The sequence below is a fragment of the Petromyzon marinus genome, chromosome 79 (assembly GCF_048934315.1).
Source record: "Petromyzon marinus isolate PM22_M1 ecotype Great Lakes invasive population chromosome 79, UKy_Petmar_22M1.pri1.0, whole genome shotgun sequence".
Classification (NCBI taxonomy): domain Eukaryota; kingdom Metazoa; phylum Chordata; class Hyperoartia; order Petromyzontiformes; family Petromyzontidae; genus Petromyzon; species Petromyzon marinus.
In genome coordinates this window covers 21,930,679-21,953,043 of record NC_133745.1, presented here as the reverse complement: position 1 = coordinate 21,953,043, position 22,365 = coordinate 21,930,679, and the positions used below count along the sequence as shown (strand labels likewise).

The 22,365-nt window shown below is 51.6% G+C and overlaps 1 protein-coding gene across 1 annotated transcript in view; it reads left to right on the top strand.

Annotated features, from left to right (window-relative positions):
* LOC116937456 (uncharacterized) overlaps positions 1-20,605 on the top strand; it is a 45,611-nt gene extending 25,006 nt beyond the window's left edge. The window contains exons 7-10 of the mRNA XM_076057008.1: positions 9,203-9,315; positions 12,336-12,432; positions 16,632-16,873; positions 19,810-20,605. Of these exons, the coding sequence (XP_075913123.1) occupies positions 9,203-9,315; positions 12,336-12,432; positions 16,632-16,873; positions 19,810-19,867 (510 nt within the window). The 3' untranslated portion in view covers positions 19,868-20,605. The remainder of the gene's footprint in view (positions 1-9,202; positions 9,316-12,335; positions 12,433-16,631; positions 16,874-19,809) is intronic.
* Positions 20,606-22,365: the final 1,760 nt, after the last annotated feature.

The following is a 22,365-nucleotide window of genomic DNA, read 5'->3' as shown; positions in this document are numbered from 1 at the left end:
GCTCCAGCTAGAGCAGAGGAACCTCGAACTCAGCCAGCAGGTGGGTGGTGTGTGTGTAGGTGTGTGTGTAGGTGTGTGTAGGTGTGTGTGTAGGTATGTGTGTAGTGTGTGTGTAGGTGTGTGTGTGTGTAGGTGTGTGTAGGTGTGTGTGTAGGTGTGTGTGTAGGTGTGTGTGTAGGTGTGTGTGTGTGTAGGTGTGTGTAGGTGTTTGTGTAGGTGTGTGTGTAGGTGTGTGTGTAGGAGGAGAGACCAGCTCCAGCTAGAGCAGAGGAACCTCGAACTCAGCCAGCAGGTGGGTGTGGTGTGTAGGTGTGTAGTGTGTGTAGGTGTGTGTGTAGGTGTGTGTGTGTAGGTGTGTGTGTGTAGGTGTGTGTGTAGGTGTGTGTAGTGTGTGTAGGTGTGTAGGTGTGTAGTGTGTGTAGGTGTGTGTGTGTAGGTGTGTGTGTAGGTGTGTGTGTAGGTGTGTGTGTAGGAGGAGAGACCAGCTCCAGCTAGAGCAGAGGAACCTCGAACTCAGCCAGCAGGTGGGTGGTGTGTAGGTGTGTAGTGTGTGTAGTGTGTGTGTGTAGGTGTGTGTGTAGGTGTGTGTGTAGGTGTGTGTGTAGGTGTGTGTAGTGTGTGTAGGTGTGTAGGTGTGTAGTGTGTGTAGGTGTGTGTGTGTAGGTGTGTGTGTAGGTGTGTGTGTAGGTGTGTGTGTAGGAGGAGAGACCAGCTCCAGCTAGAGCAGAGGAACCTCGAACTCAGCCAGCAGGTGGGTGTGGTGTGTAGGTGTGTAGTGTGTGTAGGTGTGTGTGTGTGTAGGTGTGTGTGTGTAGGTGTGTGTAGGTGTGTGTGTAGGTGTGTGTAGTGTGTGTAGGTGTGTAGGTGTGTAGTGTGTGTAGGTGTGTGTGTGTAGGTGTGTGTGTAGGTGTGTGTGTAGGTGTGTGTGTAGGAGGAGAGACCAGCTCCAGCTAGAGCAGAGGAACCTCGAACTCAGCCAGCAGGTGGGTGGTGTGTAGGTGTGTAGTGTGTGTAGTGTGTGTGTGTAGGTGTGTGTGTAGGTGTGTGTGTAGGTGTGTGTAGTGTGTGTAGGTGTGTAGGTGTGTAGTGTGTGTAGGTGTGTGTGTGTAGGTGTGTGTGTAGGTGTGTGTGTAGGTGTGTGTGTAGGAGGAGAGACCAGCTCCAGCTAGAGCAGAGGAACCTCGAACTCAGCCAGCAGGTGGGTGGTGTGTAGGTGTGTAGTGTGTGTAGTGTGTGTGTGTAGGTGTGTGTGTAGGTGTGTGTGTAGGTGTGTGTGTGTAGGTGTGTGTAGGTGTGTGTGTAGGTGTGTGTGTAGGTGTGTAGTGTGTGTAGGTGTGTGTGTGTAGGTGTGTGTGTAGGTGTGTGTGTAGTGTGTGTGTGTAGGGGTGTGTGTACGTGTGTAGGGTGTGTAGGTGTGTAGGGTGTGTAGTGTGTGTAGGTATGTGTAGGTGTGTGTGTGTAGGTGTGAGTGTGTGTGTAGGTGTGTGTGTGTGTAGGTGTGTGTGTAGGTGTGTGTGTGTAGTGTGTGTGTGTAGGTGTGTGTGTGTAGTGTGTATAGATGTGTGTGTAGTGTGTGTAGGTGTGTGTGTAGTGTGTGTGTAGGTGTGTGTGTAGGTGTGTGTGTAGTGTGTGTAGGTGTGTGTGTAGTGTGTGTGTAGGTGTGTGTGTAGGTGTGTGTGTATATGTGTGTGTAGGAGGAGAGGCCAGCTCCAGCTAGAGCAGAGGAACCTCGAACTCAGCCAGCAGGTGGGTGGTCTGTAGGTGTGTGTTGTGTGTAGTGTGTGTGTGTAGGTGTGTGTGTGTGTAGGTGTGTGTGTGTGTAGGTGTGTGAGTAGGTGTGTGTGTAGGTGTGTGTGTAGGTGTGTGTGTGTAGGTGTGTGTGTGTGTAGGTGTGTGTGTGTAGGTGTGTGTGTAGGTGTGTGTGTGTGTAGTGTGTGTAGGTGTGTGTGTGTGTGTAGTGTGTGTAGGTGTGTGTGTGTAGGTGTGTGTGTAGGTGTGTGTGTAGGAGGAGAGACCAGCTCCAGCTAGAGCAGAGGAACCTCGAACTCAGTGAGCAGGTGGGTGGGTTGTGTGTAGGTGTGTGTAGGTGTGTGTATGTGTAGGTGTGTAGGTGTGTAGTGTGTGTGTGTAGGTGTGTGTGTAGGTGTGTGTGTACGTGTGTGTAGTGGGTGTGTGTAGGTGTGTGTGTAGGTGTGTGTAGGTGTGTTTGTAGGTGTGTGTAGGTGTGTGTGTAGGTGTGTGTGTAGGTGTGTGTGTAGGTGTGTGTAGGTGTGTGTGTGTAGGTGTGTGTGTGTAGGTGTGTGTGTGTAGGTGTGTGTGTAGGTGTGTGTTTAGGTGTGTGTAGGTGTGTGTAGGTGTGTATGTAGTGTGTGTGTGTGTAGGTGTGTGTGTAGTGTGTGTGTGTAGGTGTGTGTGTGTAGGTGTGTGTAGGTGTGTGTGTAGGTGTGTGTGTAGGTGTGTGTGTGTAGGTGTGTGTGTAGGTGTAGGTGTGTGTGTAGTGTGTGTGTGTAGGTGTGTGTGTAGGTGTGTAGGTGTGTGTGTAGGTGTACGTGTGTGTGTGTAGGTGTGTGTGTAGGTGTGTGTAGGTGTAGGTGTGTGTGTAGGTGTGTGTGTAGTGTGTGTGTAGGTGTATGTGTAGGTGTGTGTGTAGGTGTGTGTGTAGGTGTGTGTGTAGGTGTGTGTATAGGTGTAGGTGTGTGTGTAGTGTGTGTGTGTAGGTGTGTGTGTAGGTGTGTGTGTGTACGTGTGTGTGTATGTAGGTGTGTAGGTGTGTGTGTAGGTGTGTGTGTAGGTGTGTGTGTGTAGGTGTGTGTGTAGGTGTAGGTGTGTGTGTAGTGTGTGTGTGTAGGTGTGTGTGTAGGTGTGTGTGTGTACGTGTGTGTGTATGTAGGTGTGTAGGTGTGTGTGTAGGTGTGTAGGTGTGTGTGTAGGTGTACGTGTGTGTGTGTAGGTGTGTGTGTGTAGGTGTGTGTAGGTGTAGGTGTGTGTGTAGGTGTGTGTGTAGTGTGTGTGTAGGTGTATGTGTAGGTGTGTGTGTAGTGTGTGTGTAGGTGTGTGTGTAGGTGTGTGTGTAGGAGGAGAGACCAGCTCCAGCTAGAGCAGAGGAACCTCGAACTCAGCCAGCAGGTGGGTGTGGTGTGTAGGTGTGTAGTGTGTTTAGGTGTGTAGTGTGTGTGTGTAGGTGTGTGTAGGTGTGTGTGTAGGTGTGTGTGTAGGTGTGTGTGTAGTGTGTGTGTGTAGGTGTGTAGTGTGTGTAGGTGTGTAGTGTGTGTGTGTAGGTGTGTGTGTAGGTGTGTGTGTAGTGTGTGTGTGTAGTGTGTGTGTGTAGGTGTGTGTAGTGTGTGTGTAGTGTGAGTGTGTAGGTGTGTGTGTAGTGTGTGTGTAGGTGTGTGTGTAGGAGGAGAGACCAGCTCCAGCTAGAGCAGAGGAACCTCGAACTCAGTCAACAGGTGGGTGGTGTGTAGGTGTGTGTGTAGGTGTGTGTGTGTGTAGTGTGTGTGTGTAGTGTGTGTAGTGTGTGTGTGTAGGTGTGTAGTGTGTGTGTGTAGGTGTGTGTAGGTGTGTGTAGGTGTGTGTGTAGTGTGTATGTAGGTGTGTGTGTAGGTGTGTGTGTAGGTGTGTGTGTAGTGTAGTGTGTGTGTTGGTGTGTGTGTAGGTGTGTGTGTGTAGGTGTGTGTGTAGGTGTGAGTGTGTGTGTAGGTGTGTAGTGTGTGTAGGTGTGTAGTGTGTGTGTGTGTAGTTGTGTGTGTAGGTGTGTGTAGGTGTGTGTGTAGTGTGTATGTAGGTGTGTGTGTAGGTGTGTGTGTAGGTGTGTGTGTAGTGTAGTGTGTGTGTTGGTGTGTGTGTAGGTGTGTGTGTGTAGGTGTGTGTGTAGGTGTGAGTGTGTGTGTGTAGGTGTGTAGTGTGTGTGTAGGTGTGTAGTGTGTGTGTGTAGGTGTGTGTAGGTGTGTGTAGGTGTGTGTAGGTGTGTAGGTGTGTGTAGGTGTGTAGTGTGTGTGTAGGTGTGTGTGTAGTGTAGTGTGTGTGTAGGTGTGTGTGTAGGTGTGTGTGTGTAGGTGTGTGTGTAGGTGTCTGTGTGTAGGTGTGTGTGTAGGTGTGTGCTAGATTTTTGTGCAGCCCATGGGCTTGTAATTACCAACACGCTGTTCCGGCATCGGCGCATCCATACAACATCATGGATGCATGCCGGGTCCAAGCAAGAACATCTGCTGGACTACATAGTGACGGACCAGCGAATGCAAGCCCATGTCCTTGACACCAGGACCTACCGTGGAGCTGATCTGCCCTCTGACCATCGACTAGTCATCTGTAAGATGCGCCTGCCATTCTTCCACTCCGGTGGTGGGTGTACACCCAGGACCCCATTCCAACATAAAGTGGCCTGGTCTCAGTTATCTGATGAAAGTTGCAAGCGAGTATTTCATCATCGCTTGCGGCTGGGATTGGCATCGTCCCCGACTCCTCCTGATGTCGAGGGTAAATGGGTGAGGTTTAGGACTGACTCATGCAGCTGCAATGGCTGCTTTGGGTACGCGGTCCAGACCTCCCCAGACACCCTGGATGACAGAGGAGTTGTTCAGGATGGTTGAGAAAAAGCGACAGGCCCACTGTCATCGGCTACAGAATCCCACGTCAGAGAATGAGGAGGCTTACCGCAGCCTTCGCTCGGAGGTTCGGAGAGCCGTGAGGCCCTGCAAGGATGGGTGGTGGTCGCGGGTTGCTGAGGAGATGGAGTCTGCCTCAGTGGCCCGTGATCACAAATCTCTATTTAACTCCATCAAAAAAGTAACCTGCAGCGCCACACCTATTACCATCATTAGGGGAAAAAAACGGTGATCCAATCTCCGACCCCCAGGAACAGGTTCGCAGATTTTCTGAGCATTTCTGTGAGGTCCTGGGGGAGGGAAAATCCCTCAGCCAGGAAAACATCGTGGCACAAAGTGAGGATGACCCTGCTGAGGCTGCGGTGCCTCAAATATTGGAAGAAGTCACTCCCTGTGAGTGGCTGGCTGAGGTGCCATCTGCTGAGGAAGTATTGAAGGCGATCCGGAGTCTGAGACCAGGAAAGGCAGCGGGCAGAGATGATATCCCAAGCGAAATGCTGAGGGAGGGTGGCGTTTGTGCACAGACTGCCCTATATGACATCATAACAACAGTCTGGACCACTGGACGGGTTCCGCAGGATTGGAAGGATGCCCTGGTGGTCCCCCTTTTTAAGAAGGGGGACCGCACAGACTGTAACAACTACAGGGGCATCTCACTCCTCAGTGTGCCGGGAAAGGTCCTGGCAAGGATTATTCAGCATCGCCTTGCCAGGCACGCTGAGGAGAGGCTTGCGGAGCCCCAATGCGGTTTCAGGAAAGGGCGGTCCTGCACAGATGCCATATTTTCTGTCCGTCTGCTACAGCAGAGGTGTAGGGAATTCCAACAAGACCTACATCTCTGCTTTATTGACCTGGTCAAGGCCTATGATACCATCAGTAGGCCTGGGCTCTGGGTCGTTCTTCGTGCTTTTGGAGTAGCTGACCCTCTGCTCACGATCATTAAGGACCTTCATGATGGTGAGCGGGCCCGGGTAAAACTACGTGGCCGGGAGTCAGAGCCATTCCCTGTACACCTTGGGGTGCGACAGGGATGTCCTCTGGCTCCCACATTATTTAACATCTATTTTGACCACGTAGTTCGTGAAGCCTTCAATAGCTGTACCGGGGGAATCTCCATATGGTACAGATATAATGGGAGGCTAATCGATGCCCGGGTGCGGTCAAGGGATGGCTCCCTATTGCTCAACCACGTTATGTATGCTGATGATTTGGTAATAGCTGCTCAGTCAGAGGAGGAGTTGGAGACGCTGCTGCTGAGACTGGAGCGTGCCACTAAGAGGTGGGGCCTTACCATCAGCCCCACCAAAACTAAGCACCTGCCTGGGTATTTTGTACCATCGGACACTCCACCCCCACAACTCCCAATCGGTGATGGGGCAGTTGTGGAGAGAGTGGAGAGTTTCCCATACCTGGGCAGTGTGCTTATGACTGGCTCCAGTTTAACAGCAGAGGTCTCACTCCGAATCAATCGAGCGGCAATATATTTTCATCGGTTGCGTAACGCTGTGTGGAAGCTACCTGGTCTGTCGCTCCGCACTAAGCTTCAGGTCTTCTCGACCACGGTCATTCCCTCCCTTCTCTACGCTTGCGAAACGTGGACCCCCCTAATGGAACATCTTCGCTGGTTAGAAACATTTAGGCTGGCCTGCCTACGATCCATCCTGGGTTTAACCAGACTGGATTGTGTGAGGAGCTCACAAATCCTTGAAAGATCTGGGCAGGGTCCCATCGGTGAGCTCCTCCGGCAGGCAAGGCTGCGATGGCTGGGTCATGTAGCCCGCATGCCCAGCCACCGCATGCCGAAACAGCTTTTGTTTGGCCGGATTGAGGGGGCTAAGCAGGCGCGGCACGGGCTAGAGAAGAGATGGAGTGATGTGGTACAGGAGGACGTGGAGCTGAGTAGACTTGCCGATGACTGGTACCAGCGGTGTCAAGATCGGCCTCTGTGGAGGAGGCTCGTGAAGGATGCTACTGGGCAGTTGGAGGCAGTCGCCCTCCAACAACAACGGAGGGCGGAGGAGCGACGCTCACAACAACGAGCGGAGCGCCGGGTGGCTAAAGCACAGCAGGTTGGCACAGTAGGGGGCACAGGTGGTGCATCAGCCAATCATCTCAGTCAGTCGACCCGTGGCACCTGGGTCTGCCCAGTGACCTCCTGCCAGCGGGCGTTCGACACTTCACGTGGCCTCACGGTGCACATAGCCTGGCACAAGCGTCGTGGTGACGTCACCGCCACTTAGTGGCGAATGACGGTTGTTGTTGTTGTTGTGTAGGTGTGTAGGTGTGTGTGGGTGTAGGTGTGTGTAGTGTGTGTTTGGGTGTAGGGGTGTGTAGTGTGTGTGTGTAGGTGTGTGTGTGTAGGTGTGTGTAGGTGTGTGTGTAGGTGTGTGTAGGTGTGTGTGTGTAGGTGTGTGTGTGTAGGTGTGTGTGTGTGTAGGTGTGTGTGTAGGTGTGTGTTTAGTGTGTAGGTGTGTGTGGGTAAGGGTGTGTAGGGGTGTGTATGTGTGTGTAGGTGTGTGTGTGTAGGTGTGTGTGTGTAGGTGTGTGTGTGTAGGTGTGTGTGTGTAGGTGTGTGTGGAGGTGTGTGTGTGTAGATGTGTGTAGGTGTGTGTGTAGCTGTGTGTGTAGGTGTAGGTGTGTGTGTGTAGGTGTGTGTGTAGGTGTGTGTGTGTAGGTGTGTGTGTGTAGGTGTGTGTAGGTGTGTAGGTGTGTGTGTAATTGTGTGTAGGTGTGTAGGTGTGTGTGTAGGTTATGTAGGTGTGTGTGTGTGTGGGTGTGTGTGTGTGGGTGTGTGTAGGTGTGTGTGTAGGTGTGTGTGTGTAGGTGTGTGTGTGGGGAGCGGTAGTGTAGCTGTTAGCGCGCTGCGCTATGAACCTGGCGACCCGGGTTCGATTCCCGCTCACGGCCAGCACCAGTGACGATTATCTGAACCAGTTCCGGGCCTCCCCTAGGTCGACTCAGCCTCAAATGAGTACCTGGTGCGGTGTGTAAACATCGCCACATAGGAGACAAAGGCGGTCGGACGTGGTGCTGGCCACCCACCCCCTCGTGTACCGTTCCAGCCTTCATAGGTCCTCGTTAACAGCACTTGCCCCTACAGTCTGTTAAGGCTACACGGGGGATCTTTGTCTTTGTGTAGCCTCTAGCAGCAATTGAGGCTTCCTGGGGGAGCTTTGTCTGTGTGTACATCATTGGTGGTGCTACTCGCTACTAGCAGCACTTTCCCCTGCAGCCCTGCTAGAGGCTACCTGGGGGAGCTTTGTCTATGTGTGAGAGACACTGCACTTGCCCCTACAGCCCTGCTAGAGGCTACCTGGGGGAGCTTTGTCTGTGTGTCTGAGACACAGCCCTGCTGGAGGCTACCTGGGGGAGCTTTATCTGTGTGTGTGAGACACAGCACTTGCCCCTACAGCCCTGCTGGAGGCTACCTGGGGGAGTTTTGTCTGTGTGTGTGAGACACAGCACTTGCCCCTACAGCCCTGCTAGAGGCTACCTGGGGGAGCTTTGTCTGTGTGTGAGACACTGCACTTGCCCCTACAGCCCTGCTAGAGGCTACCTGGGGGAGCTTTGTCTGTGTGTGAGAGAAACTGCACTTGCCCCTACTGCCCTGCTAGAGGCTACCTGGGGGAGCTTTGTCTGTGTGTGTGAGACACTGCACTTGCCCCTACTGCCCTGCTAGAGGCTACCTGGGGGAGCTTTGTCTGTGTGTGTGAGACACTGTACTTGCCCCTACGGCCCTGCTAGAGGCTACCTGAGGGAGCTTTGTCTGTGTGTGAGTCACTGCACTTGCCCCTACTGCCCTGCTAGAGGCTTCCTGGGGGAGCTTTGTCTGTGTCTCAGCACTTGCCCCTACAGCCCTGCTAGAGGCTACCTGGGGGAGCTTTGTCTGTGTGTGAGACACTGCACTTGCCCCTACAGCCCTGCTAGAGGCTACCTGGGGGAGCTTTGTCTGTGTGTGAGACACTGCACTTGCCCCTACAGCCCTGCTAGAGGCTACCTGCGGGAGCTTTGTCTGTGTGTGAGAGACACTGCACTTGCCCCTACTGCCCTGCTAGAGGCTACCTGGGGGAGCTTTGTCTGTGTGTGTGAGACACTGCACTTGCCCCTACTGCCCTGCTAGAGGCTACCTGGGGGAGCTTTGTCTGTGTGTGTGAGACACTGCACTTGCCCCTACGGCCCTGCTAGAGGCTACCTGGGGGAGCTTTGTATGTGTGTGAGACACTGCACTTGCCCCTACTGCCCTGCTACAGGCTACCTGGGGGAGCTTTGTCTGTGTGTGTGAGACACTGCACTTGCCCCTGCAGACCTGCTAGAGGCTACCTGGGGGAGCTTTGTCTGTGTGTGTGAGACACTGCACTTGCCCCTGCAGCCCTGCTAGAGGCTACCTGGGGGATCTTTGTCTGTGTGTGTGAGACACTGCACTTGCCCCTACAGCCCTGCTAGAGGCTACCTGGGGGAGCTTTGTCTGTGTCTCAGCACTTGCCCCTACTGCCCTGCTAGAGGCTACCTGGGGGAGCTTTGTCTGTGTGTGTGAGACACTGCACTTGCCCCTACTCTCCTGTTAGAGGCTACCTGGGGGAGCTTTGTCTGTGTTCTAGATGCGCTCGTCTGCGGAGGAGGCGACCGCACGACTCCGCGCCCTGGAGGGCAGCCGGGAGGAGGCGAAGCTCCATCTGAGTCAGAGCCTGGAGAAGATCCATCAGCTGGAGAGGTCAACAACAACAACCACAACAACAACAACCACCATTCACAACAACAACAACAACCACCATTCACAACAACCACCACAACCACCACAACAACAACAACCACCACAACAACAACCACCCCAACCACCATTTAGAACAACAACCACCATTTACAACAACAACCACCATTTACCACAACAACCACCATTCACAACAACAACCACAACAACAACAACCACCACAACAACAACAACCACCATTCACAACAACAACCATTAACAACAAGAGCAACCACCACAACAACAATTCACAACAACAATAAACATTCACAACAACAACAACAACCATTCACAACAACAACAACAACCATTCACAGCAACAACAACAACAACCACAACAACAACCACCATTCACAACAACAACCACAACAACCATTCACAACAACAACAACCATTTACAACAACAACAACAACAACAACCATTTAAAACTACAACAACCATTATTCACACCAACAACCACCATTCACAACAACAACAACCACAACAACAACCATTCACAACAACAACCACCATTCACAACAACAACAACCACCACAACAACAACCACCGTTCACCACAACAGCAACAACAACCACCGTTCACCACAACAACAACAACAACCATCACAACAACAACCACCGTTCACCACAACAGCAACAACAACCACCGTTCACCACAACAACAACAACCACCACAACAACAACCACCATTCACAACAACAACCACCACAACAACAACCATTCACAACAACCATTAACAACAACAACCATTCACAACTACCATTAACAACAACAACAACAACCATTCACAACTACCATTAACAACAACAACCATTCACAACAACAACCACCATTAACCACAACAACAACAACCATTCACAACAACCATTTACAACAACAACAACAACAACCATTCACAACAACCATTCACAACAACAACCATTCACAACAACAACAACCATTCACAACAACAACAACCATTCACAACAACAACAACCACCATTAACAACAACCATTAACAACAACCACCCTGTATAACAACAACAACCCCTATGTGTCCTGACTTGTGGGCCACCCTGTACAACAACAACCCCTATGTTTCCTGACTTGTGGGCCACCCTTCACAACAACAACAACCCCTATGTGTCCTGACTTCTGGGCCACCCTGTACAACAACAACAACCCCTATGTGTCCTGACTTGTGGGCCACCCTGTACAACAACAACAACAACAACCCCTATGTGTCCTGACTTCTGGGCCACCCTGTAAAACAACAACAACAACCCCTATGTGTCCTGACTTGTGGGCCACCCTGTACAACAACAACCCCTATGTGTCCTGACTTCTGGGCCACCCTGTACAACAACAACCCCTATGTGTCCTGACTTCTGGGCCACCCTGCACAACAACAACAACAACCCCTATGTGTCCTGACTTCTGGGCCACCCTTCACAACAACAACAACAACAACCCCTATGTGTCCTGACTTGTGGGCCACCCTTCACAACAACAACAACAACCCCTATGTGTCCTGACTTCTGGGCCACCCTGCACAACAACAACAACCCCTATGTGTCCTGACTTGTGGGCCACCCTACACAACAACAACAACAACCCCTATGTGTCCTGACTTCTGGGCCACCCTACACAACAACAACAACCCCTATGTGTCCTGACTTGTGGGCCACCCTTCACAACAACAACAACAACCCCTATGTGTCCTGACTTGTGGGCCACCCTTCACAACAACAACAACAACCCCTATGTGTCCTGACTTCTGGGCCACCCTGTACAACAACAACAACAACAACCCCTATGTGTCCTGACTTGTGGGCCACCCTACACAACAACAACCCCTATGTGTCCTGACTTCTGGGCCACCCTACACAACAACAACAACCCCTATGTGTCCTGACTTGTGGGCCACCCTTCACAACAACAACAACAACAACCCCTATGTGTCCTGACTTCTGGGCCACCCTGTACAACAACAACCCCTATGTGTCCTGACTTCTGGGCCACCCTGTACAACAACAACAACCCCTATGTGTCCTGACTTGTGGGCCACCCTGTACAACAACAACAACAACCCCTATGTGTCCTGACTTGTGGGCCACCCTGTACAACAACAACAACAACAACCCCTATGTGTCCTGACTTCTGGGCCACCCTGTGTCACAACAACAACAACCCCTATGTGTCCTGACTTCTGGGCCACCCTCCACGATGTTCACGTCACCAGGTGTGAGGCCCCGCTAAGCGGGACGAAGCCATCACAACTTGACTGCAGCTCAACCACGTGGGCGTGATGTCATCATCACTACCACGTGGGCGTGATGTCATCATCACTACCACGTGGGCTGATGTCAGCATCACTACCACGTGGTCTGATGTCATCATCACTACCACGTGGGCTGATGTCATCATCACTACCACGTGGGCTGATGTCATCATCACTACCACGTGGGCTGATGTCTTCATCATCATCACTACCACGTGGGCTGATGTCATCATCACTACCACGTGGTCTGATGTCTTCATCATCATCACTACCACGTGGGCTGATGTCTTCATCATCATCACTACCACGTGGTCTGATGTCTTCATCACTACCACGTGGGCTGATGTCTTCATCATCATCACTACCACGTGGGCTGATGTCATCATCACTACCACGTGGCCTGATGTCTTCATCATCATCATCACCACGTGGGCTGATGTCTTCATCATCATCACGTGGGCTGATGTCTTCATCATCATCATCATCACGTGGGCTGATGTCTTCATCATCATCACGTGGGCTGATGTCTTCATCATCATCATCACCACGTGGACGTTCATAAACCCTCCCTCCCTCCCTGCACCTCCTCCACCTCCTCCACCTCCTCCTCTACCTCCACTACCTCCTTCAACTCCTCCCCCTCCTCCACCACCTCCTTCACCTCCTCCTACTCCTCCACCTCCTCGTCCCCCTCCTCCACCACCTCCCCCGCGTCTGCCCCCAGCGAGCGCAGAGCGGAGAGGAGAGCCGAGAAGAAGCTGAGGGAGATGCTGCGGGAGGCTCAGGAGGAGCTGCAGACGCTTCGTGGCGACCGCGAGGAGGTGGGGGTGGTGGTGGACGGGTCGGTGGATGGATGGACAGTCGGTTAGATGGATGGACAGTCGGTTAGATGGATGGCCGGTCGGTTAGATGGATGGACAGTTGGTTAGATGGATGGACGGACGGTTAGATGGATGGACAGTCGGTTAGATGGATGGACAGTCGGTTAGATGGATGGACAGTCGGTTAGATGGATGGACAGGTGGTTAGATGGATGGACGGACGGTTAGATGGATGGACAGTCGGTTAGATGGATGGACAGTTGGTTAGATGGATGGACGGACAGATGGATGGGCAGTCGATTAGATGGATGGACAGACGGTTAGATGGATGGACAGTCAGTTATATGGATGGACAGTCGGTTAGATGGATGGACAGTCGGTTAGATGGATGGACAGTTGGTTAGATGGATGGACGGACGGTTAGATGGATGGACAGTCGGTTAGATGGATGGACAGTCGGTTAGATGGATGGACAGTCGGTTAGATGGATGGACAGTCGGTTAGATGGATGGACAGTCGGTTAGATGGATGGACGGACGGTTAGATGGATGGACAGTCGGTTAGATGGATGGACAGTCGGTTAGATGGATGGACGGACAGATGGATGGGCAGTCGATTAGATGGATGGACAGACGGTTAGATGGATGGACAGTCGCTTAGATGGATGGACAGTCGGTTAGATGGATGGACAGTCGGTTAGATGGATGGACAGTCGATTAGATGGATGGACAGTCGGTTAGATAGATGGACAGTCGGTTAGATGGATGGGCAGTCGATTAGATGGATGGACAGACGGTTAGATGGATGGACAGTCGGTTAGATGGATGGACGGACAGATGGATGGGCAGTCGATTAGATGGATGGACAGACGGTTAGATGGATGGACAGTCGGTTAGATGGATGGACAGTTGGTTAGATGGATGGACGGACGGTTAGATGGATGGACAGTCGGTTAGATGGATGGACAGTTGGTTAGATGGATGGACGGACGGTTAGATGGATGGACAGTCGGTTAGATGGATGGACAGTCGGTTAGATGGATGGACAGTCGGTTAGATGGATGGACAGTCGGTTAGATGGATGGACAGTCGATTAGATGGATGGACAGTCGGTTAGATGGATGGACAGTCGGTTAGATGGATGGACGGACGGTTAGATGGATGGACAGTCGGTTAGATGGATGGACAGTCGGTTAGATGGATGGACAGTCGGTTAGATGGATGAACAGTCTGTTAGATGAACGGACAGTCGGTTAGATGGATGGACAGTCGGTTAGATGGATGGACAGTCGCTTAGATGGATGGACAGTCGGTTAGATGGATGGACAGTCGGTTAGATGGATGGACAGTCGGTTAGATGGATGAACAGACAGATGGATGAACAGTCGGTTAGAGGGATGGACAGTTGATTAGATGGATGGACAGTTGGTTAGATGGATGGACAGTCGGTTAGATGGATGGACGGACGGTTAGATGGATGGACAGTCGGTTAGATGGATGGACAGTCGGTTAGATGGATGGACAGTCGGTTAGATGGATGAACAGGCGGTTAGATGAACGGACAGTCGGTTAGATGGATGGACAGTCGGTTAGATGGATGAACAGGCGGTTAGATGAACGGACAGACGGTTAGATGGATGGACAGTCGGTTAGATGGATGGACAGTCGGTTAGATGGATGGACAGTCGGTTAGATGGATGGACAGTCGGTTAGATGGATGGACAGTCGGTTAGATGGATGAACAGACAGTTAGATGGATGGACAGTCGGTTAGATGGATGGACAGTCGGTTAGATGGATGGACAGTCGGTTAGATGGATGGACGGACGGTTAGATGGATGGACAGTCGGTTAGATGGATGGACAGTCGGTTAGATAGATGGACAGTCGGTTAGATGGATGAACAGTCGGTTAGATGAACGGACAGTCGGTTAGATTGATGGACAGTTGGTTAGATGGATGGACAGTCGGTTAGATGGATGGACAGTCGGTTAGATAGATGGACAGTCGGTTAGATGGATGGCCAGATGGTTAGATGGATGGACAGTCGGTTAGATGGATGGACAGTCGGTTAGATGGATGGACAGACGGTTAGGTGGATGGACAGTCGGTTAGATGGTTGGACAGTCGGTTAGATGGATGGACAGTCGGTTAGATGGATGGACAGTCGGTTAGATGGATGGACAGTCGGTTAGATGGATGGACAGTCGGTTAGATGGATGGACAGATGGTTAGATGGATGGACAGTCGATTAGATGGATGGACAGTCGGTTAGATGGATGGACAGTCGGTTAGATGGATGGACAGTCGGTTAGATGGATGGACAGTCGATTAGATAGATAGACAGATGGTTAGATGGATGGACAGTCGGTTAGATGGATGGACAGTCGGTTAGATGGATGGACAGTCGCTTAGATGGATGGACAGTCGGTTAGATGGATGGACAGTCGGTTAGATGGTTGGACAGATGGTTAGATGGATGGACAGTCGATTAGATGGATGGACAGTCGGTTAGATGGATGGACAGTCGGTTAGATGGACAGACAGTCGGTTAGATGGATGGACAGTCGGTTAGATGGATGGACAGTCGGTTAGATGGATGGACAGTCGGTTAGATGGATGAACAGGCGGTTAGATGAACGGACAGTCGGTTAGATGGATGGACAGTCGGTTAGATGGATGAACAGGCGGTTAGATGAACGGACAGACGGTTAGATGGATGGACAGTCGGTTAGATGGATGGACAGTCGGTTAGATGGATGGACAGTCGGTTAGATGGGTGGACAGTCGGTTAGATGGATGGACAGTCGGTTAGATTGATGGACAGTTGGTTAGATGGATCGACAGTCGGTTAGATGGATGGACAGTCGGTTAGATGGATGGACAGTCGGTTAGATGGATGGACAGTCGGTTAGATGGATGGACAGTCGGTTAGATGGATGGACAGTCGGTTAGATGGTTGGACAGTCGATTAGATGGATGGACAGTCGGTTAGATGGATGGACAGTCGATTAGATGGATGGACAGTCTGTTAGATGGATGGACAGTCGGTTAGATGGATGAACAGACAGTTAGATGGATGGACAGTCGGTTAGATGGATGGACAGTCGGTTAGATGGATGGACAGTCGGTTAGATGGATGGACGGACGGTTAGATGGATGGACAGTCGGTTAGATGGATGGACAGTCGGTTAGATAGATGGACAGTCGGTTAGATGGATGAACAGTCGGTTAGATGAACGGACAGTCGGTTAGATTGATGGACAGTTGGTTAGATGGATGGACAGTCGGTTAGATGGATGGACAGTCGGTTAGATAGATGGACAGTCGGTTAGATGGATGGCCAGATGGTTAGATGGATGGACAGTCGGTTAGATGGATGGACAGTCGGTTAGATGGATGGACAGACGGTTAGGTGGATGGACAGTCGGTTAGATGGTTGGACAGTCGGTTAGATGGATGGACAGTCGGTTAGATGGATGGACAGTCGGTTAGATGGATGGACAGTCGGTTAGATGGATGGACAGTCGGTTAGATGGATGGACAGATGGTTAGATGGATGGACAGTCGATTAGATGGATGGACAGTCGGTTAGATGGATGGACAGTCGGTTAGATGGATGGACAGTCGGTTAGATGGATGGACAGTCGATTAGATAGATAGACAGATGGTTAGATGGATGGACAGTCGGTTAGATGGATGGACAGTCGGTTAGATGGATGGACAGTTGGTTAGATGGTTGGACAGATGGTTAGATGGATGGACAGTCGATTAGATGGATGGACAGTCGGTTAGATGGATGGACAGTCGGTTAGATGGACAGACAGTCGTTTAGATGGATGGACAGTCGGTTAGATGGATGGACAGTCGGTTAGATGGACAGACAGTCGGTTAGATGGACGGATGGACGGACAGACGGTTGAATGGATGGACAGATGGATGGACAGACGGTTAGATGGATGGATGGATGGACAGTCGGTTAGATGGACGGACAGATGGTTGATGGATGGACAGTCTGTTGAATGGATGGACAGATGGATGGACACACAGACAGACAGTTGACGAATGGACAGACGGACCGGTGAACGGACCGGTGAATGGACGGGCGGACGGACAGATGCACGGACAACCTCTGACCCTCGACCCCTTCGCCCCTTGACTCCCCCCCATCGCCCCCCCACCCCCTCCCGAACCACCGCAAGGCCACGATCCGCTCAAAGGCCCTGAAGTCGCAGCTCCTGCAGCAGGAGGAGCAGCTGGAGCAGCAGCGGGCCCAGCTGAGGAGGGCCGAGCGCCAGCTGGAGGAGCAGAGCCTGGAGGTGGAGCTGCGCTCGCTACTGGGGGCACGCGTGGGGGCCGGCCGGGGCCCGGAGGATCTCCAACGGGGCCCGGAGGATCTCCAACGGGGCCCGGAGGATCTCAAACGGGGCCTGCCCACCGCTAGGTCCGTCAGACAACGAAATGGGAATCGTGGAGGTGGGGCGGGATGGGCGGGGGGGGGGGGGGGGGGGTAAGGAACCCTCTCCCGGGTGTTTTTTTTTCTCGACGGCGCACGCGTGCGTGTGTGTGTGATGACGTACGTGTGTGTGACGCGTGTGTGTGATGACGTCCGTGTGTGTGTGATGATGTATGTGTGTGTGTGATGACGTACGTGTGTGTGTGATGATGTACGTGTGTGTGTGATGACGTACGTGTGTGTGCCGTGTGTGTGTGATGACGTACGTGTGTGTGACGTGTGTGTGTGATGACGTACGTGTGTGTGTGTGATGACGTACGTGCGTGTGTGTGTGATGACGTACGTTCGTGTGTGTGTGATGACGTACGTGTGTGTGTGTGATGACGTACGTGTGTGTGTGATGGTGTAGGTGTGTGTGTGTGATGTGTGTGTGTGTGATGACGTACGTGTGTGTGTGTGTGATGAAGTACGTGTGTGTATGATGACGTACGTGTGTGTGACGTGTGTATGTGTGATGACGTACGTATGTGTGTGATGACGTACCTGTGTCTGACGTGTGTGTGTGTGATGACGTACGTGTGTGTGACGTGTGCGTGTGTGATGATGTACGTGTGTGATGACGTACGTGCGTGTGTGATGACGTACGTGTGTGTATGATGACGTCCGTGTGTGTGTGTGTGATGACGTACGTGTGTGTGACGTGTGTGTGATGACGTACGTGTGTGTGTGATGACGTACGTGTGTGTGTGATGAAGTACGTGTGTATGATGACGTACGTGTGTGTGACGTGTGTGTGATGACGTACGTGCGTGTGTGATGATGTACGTGTGTGTGACGTGTGTGTGTGTGATGACGTACGTGTGTGTGTGATGACGGTCGTGTGTGTGTGTGATGATGTACGTGTGTGTGATGACGTACGTGTGTCTGACGTGTGTGTGTGATGACGTACGTGTGTGTGACATGTGATGACGTAGGTGTGTGTGTGATGTGTGTGTGTGTGTGATGACGTACGTGTGTGTGTGATGACGTACGTGTGTGATGACGTACGTGTGTGTGACGTGTGTGTGTGTGATGACGTACGTGTGTGTGTGATGACGTACGTGTGTGTGACGTGTGTGTGTGTGTGATGACGTACGTGTGTGTGTGTGCGATGACGTACATGTGTGTGTGATGATGTACGTGTGTGTGGGTGTGATGACGTACGTGTGTGTAACGTGTGTGTGATGGCGTACGTGTGTGTGTGTGATGACGTACGTGTGTGTGATGACGTACGTGTGTGTGTGTGATGACGTATGTGTGTGTGTGATGACGTACATGCGTGTGTCTGATGACGTACGTGCGTGTGTCTGATGACGTACGTGTTTGTGTGTCTGATGACGTATGTGATGATGACGTACGTGATGATGACGTACGTGTGTGTGTGTCTGATGACGTACGTGTGTGTGTCTGATGACGTATGTGATGATGACGTACGTGATGATGACGTACGTGTGTGTGTGTCTGATGACATACGTGATGATGACGTACGTGATGATGACGTACGTGATGATGACGTACGTGTGTGTGACGTGTGTGTGATGACGTACGTGTGTGTGTGTCTGATGACGTATGTGATGATGACGTACGTGATGATGACGTACGTGTGTGACGTGTGTGTGTGTGATGGCGTACGTGTGTGTGTGTGTGATGACATACGTGTGTGTGATGTGTGTGTGTGTGATGACGTACGTGTGTGTGTGATTACGTACATGCGTGTGTCTGATGACGTACGTGTTTGTGCTTCTGATGACGTATGTGATGATGACATACGTGATGATGACGTACGTGTGTGTGTGTCTGATGACGTATGTGATGATGACATACGTGATGATGACGTACGTGTGTGTGTGTCTGATGACATACGTGTGTGTGTGTCTGATGACGTATGTGATGATGACATACGTGATGATGACGTACGTGTGTGTGTCTGATGACATACGTGATGATGACGTACGTGATGATGACGTACGTGATGATGACGTGTGTGTGTGTGATGACGTACGTGTGTGTGTCTGATGACGTATGTTATGATGACGTACGTGATGATGACGTACGTGATGATGACGTACGTGATGATGACGTACGTGATGATGACGTACGTGTGTGTGACGTGTGTGTGTGATGGCGTACGTGTGTGTGTGATGACGTACGTGTGTGTGTGTGATGACATACGTGTGTGTGATGACGTACGTGTGTGTGTGGGATGACGTACGTGTGTGTGTGATGACGCACGTGTGTGTGTGATGACGTACGTGTGTGTGATGACGTACGTGTGTGTGATGACGTACGTGTGTGTGATGACGTACGTGTGTGTGATGACATGTGTGTGTGATGACGTACGTGTGTGTGAGAGGACGTACGTGTGTGTGTCTGATGACACGTGTGTGTGTATGTGTGTGTGATGACGTACGTGTGTGTGTGTGTGTGATGACGTACGTAGGTGTGTGATGACATACGTGTGTGTGTGTGTTGACGTACGTGTGTGTGTGTGATATGACGTACGTGTGTGTGATGACATGTGTGTGTGATGACGTACGTGTGTGTGTGATGACGTAAGTGTGTGTGTGATGACGTACGTGTGTGTGTGATGACGTCCGTGTGTTTGTGTGTGTGATGACGTACGTGTGTTTGTGTGTGATGACGTGTGTGTGTGATGACGTACGTGATGATGTACGTGCACGATGACGTACTTCATCACGTGATGATGACGTGTGTGTGTGTGGTGTCTGTGGTGTGTTTGTGGTGTGTGTGGTGTGTGTGGTGTGTGTGTGGTGTGTGTGTGGTGTGTGTGGTGTGTGTGTGTGGTGTGTGTGTGGTGTGTGGGGTGTGTGGTGTGTGTGTGGTCTCTGTGTGTGTGTGGTGTGTGGTGTGTGTGGTGTGTGCAGATTTACTCCACGGAACCGGACCCGGGTTGAAGACTCCGACAGCACGGACTCGGGGTAGTGGGGCCACGAGATGATGGGAGCGGGCACAGAGTACAGAGTGGGCTACAGGGTGGGGTACATCACAACACGTGGGCTACATCACAACACGCGGGCTACAGAGTGGGGTACATCACAACACGTGGGCTACAGGGTGAGGTACATCACAACACGTGGGCAACAGGGTGGGGTACATCACAACACGTGGGCTACATCACAACACGTGGGCTACATAGTGGGGTACATCAAAACACGTGGGCTACAGGGTGGGGTACATCACAACACGTGGGCTACATCACAACACGTGGGCTACATCACAACACGTGGGCTACAGGGTGAGCTTCATCACAACACGTGGGCTACAGGGTGGGGTACGTTACAACACAGAGAGAGAAGAAAAATAAATAAAATAAAAAGATCAATCTTTAATTCCTGTGTGAGTCTATGGGTCTCTGTGTGAGTCTATGGGTCTCTGTGTGAATATATGGGTCTCTGCGTGAGTCTATGGGTCTCTGTGTGAGTCTACGTGTCTCTGTGTGAGTCTACGCGTGTCTGTGTGAGTCTACGTGTCTTTGTGTGAGTCCATGGGTCTCTGTGTGAGTCTATGGGTCTCTGTGTGAGTCCATGGGTCTCTGTGTGAGTCTACGGGTGTCTGTGTGAGTCTACGTGTCTCTGTGTGAGTCTATGGGTCTCTGTGTGAGTCTACGGGTGTCTGTGTGAGTCTACGTGTCTCTGTGTGAGTCTATGGGTCTTTGTGTGAGTCTACGGGTCTCTGCGTGAGTGAATGGGTCTCTGTGTGAGTCTACGGGTCTCTGTCTTAGTCTTAGGGGTCTCTGTGTGAGTCTATGGGTCTCTGTGTTAGTCTATGGGTTTCTGTGTGAGTCTATGAGTCTCTGCGTGAGTCTATGGGTCTCTGCGTGAGTCTATGGGTCTCTGTGTGAGTCTATGAGTCTCTGCATGAGTCTACAGGTCTCTGCGTGAGTCTACGGGTGTCTGTGTGAGTCTATGGGTCTCTGTGTGAGTCTACGGGTCTCTGTCTTAGTCTTAGGGGTCTCTGTGTGAGTCTATGGGTCTCTGTGTTAGTCTATGGGTCTCTGTGTGAGTCTACGGGTGTCTGTGTGAGTCTACGTGTCTCTGTGTGAGTCTATGGGTCTCTGTGTGAGTCTACGGGTCTCTGCGTGAGTGAATGGGTCTCTGTGTGAGTCTATGGGTCTCTGTGTTAGTCTATGGGTTTCTGTGTGAGTCTACGTGTCTCTGTGTGAGTCTATGGGTCTCTGTGTGAGTCTACGGGTCTTTGCGTGAGTGAATGGGTCTCTGTGTGAGTCTACGGGTCTCTGTCTTAGTCTTAGGGGTCTCTGTGTGAGTCTATGGGTCTCTGTGTTAGTCTATGGGTTTCTGTGTGAGTCTATGAGTCTCTGCGTGAGTCTATGGGTCTCTGCGTGAGTCTATGGGTCTCTGTGTGAGTCTATGGGTTTCTGCGTGAGTCTACGCGTCTCTGTGTGAGTCTACGGGTCTCTGTGTGAGTTTATGGGTCTCTGTGTGAGTCTACGCGTCTATGTGTGAGTCTATGGGTCTCTGTGTGGGTCTACGGGTCTCTGCGTGAGTGAATGGGTCTCTGTGTGAGTCTATGGGTCTCTGTGTGAGTCTATGGGTCTTTGTGTGAGTCTATGGGTCTCTGCGTGAGTCTATGGGGGTCTCTGTGTGAGTCTACGTGTCTCTGTGTGAGTCTACGGGTGTCTGTGTGAGTCTATGGGTCTCTGTGTGAGTCTATGGGTATCTGTGTGAGTCCATGGGTCTCTGTGTGAGTCTACGGGTGCCTGTGTGAGTCTACGTGTCTCTGTGTGAGTCTATGGGTTTCTGCGTGAGTCTACGCGTCTCTGTGTGAGTCTACGGGTCTCTGTGTGAGTCTATGGGTCTCTGTGTGAGTCTATGGGTCTCTGCGTGAGTGAATGGGTCTCTGCGTGAGTCTACGGGTCTCTGTGTGAGTCTACGTGTCTCTGTGTGAGTCTATGTGTCTCTTTGTGAGTCTACGTGTCTCTGTGTGAGTCTACAGGTCTCTGTGTGAGTCTACGGGTCTCTGTGTGAGTCTACGGGTGTCTGCGTGAGTCTACGGGTCTCTGTGTGAGTCTTAGGGGTCTCTGTGTGATTCTACGGGTCTCTGTGTGAGTCTATGGGTCTCTGTGTGAGTCTACTGGTCTCTGTGTGAGCCTATGGTTTTCTGTGTAAGTCTACAGGTATATGTGTGAGCCTTAGGGGTCTCTGCGTGAGTGAATGGGTCTCTGTGTGAGTCTACGTGTCTCTGTGTGAGTCTACGGGTCTCTGTGTGAGTCCTAGGGGTCTTTGTGTGAGTCTACGGGTCTCTGTGTGAGTCTACGGGTCTCTGTGTGAGTCTACTGGTCTCTGTGTGAGCGTATTGTTTTCTGTGTGAGTCTACAGGTATATGTGTGAGCCTTAGGCGTCTCTGTGAGTCTATGGGTCTCTGTGTGAGTCTACGGGTCTCTGTGTAAGTCTACGGGTCTC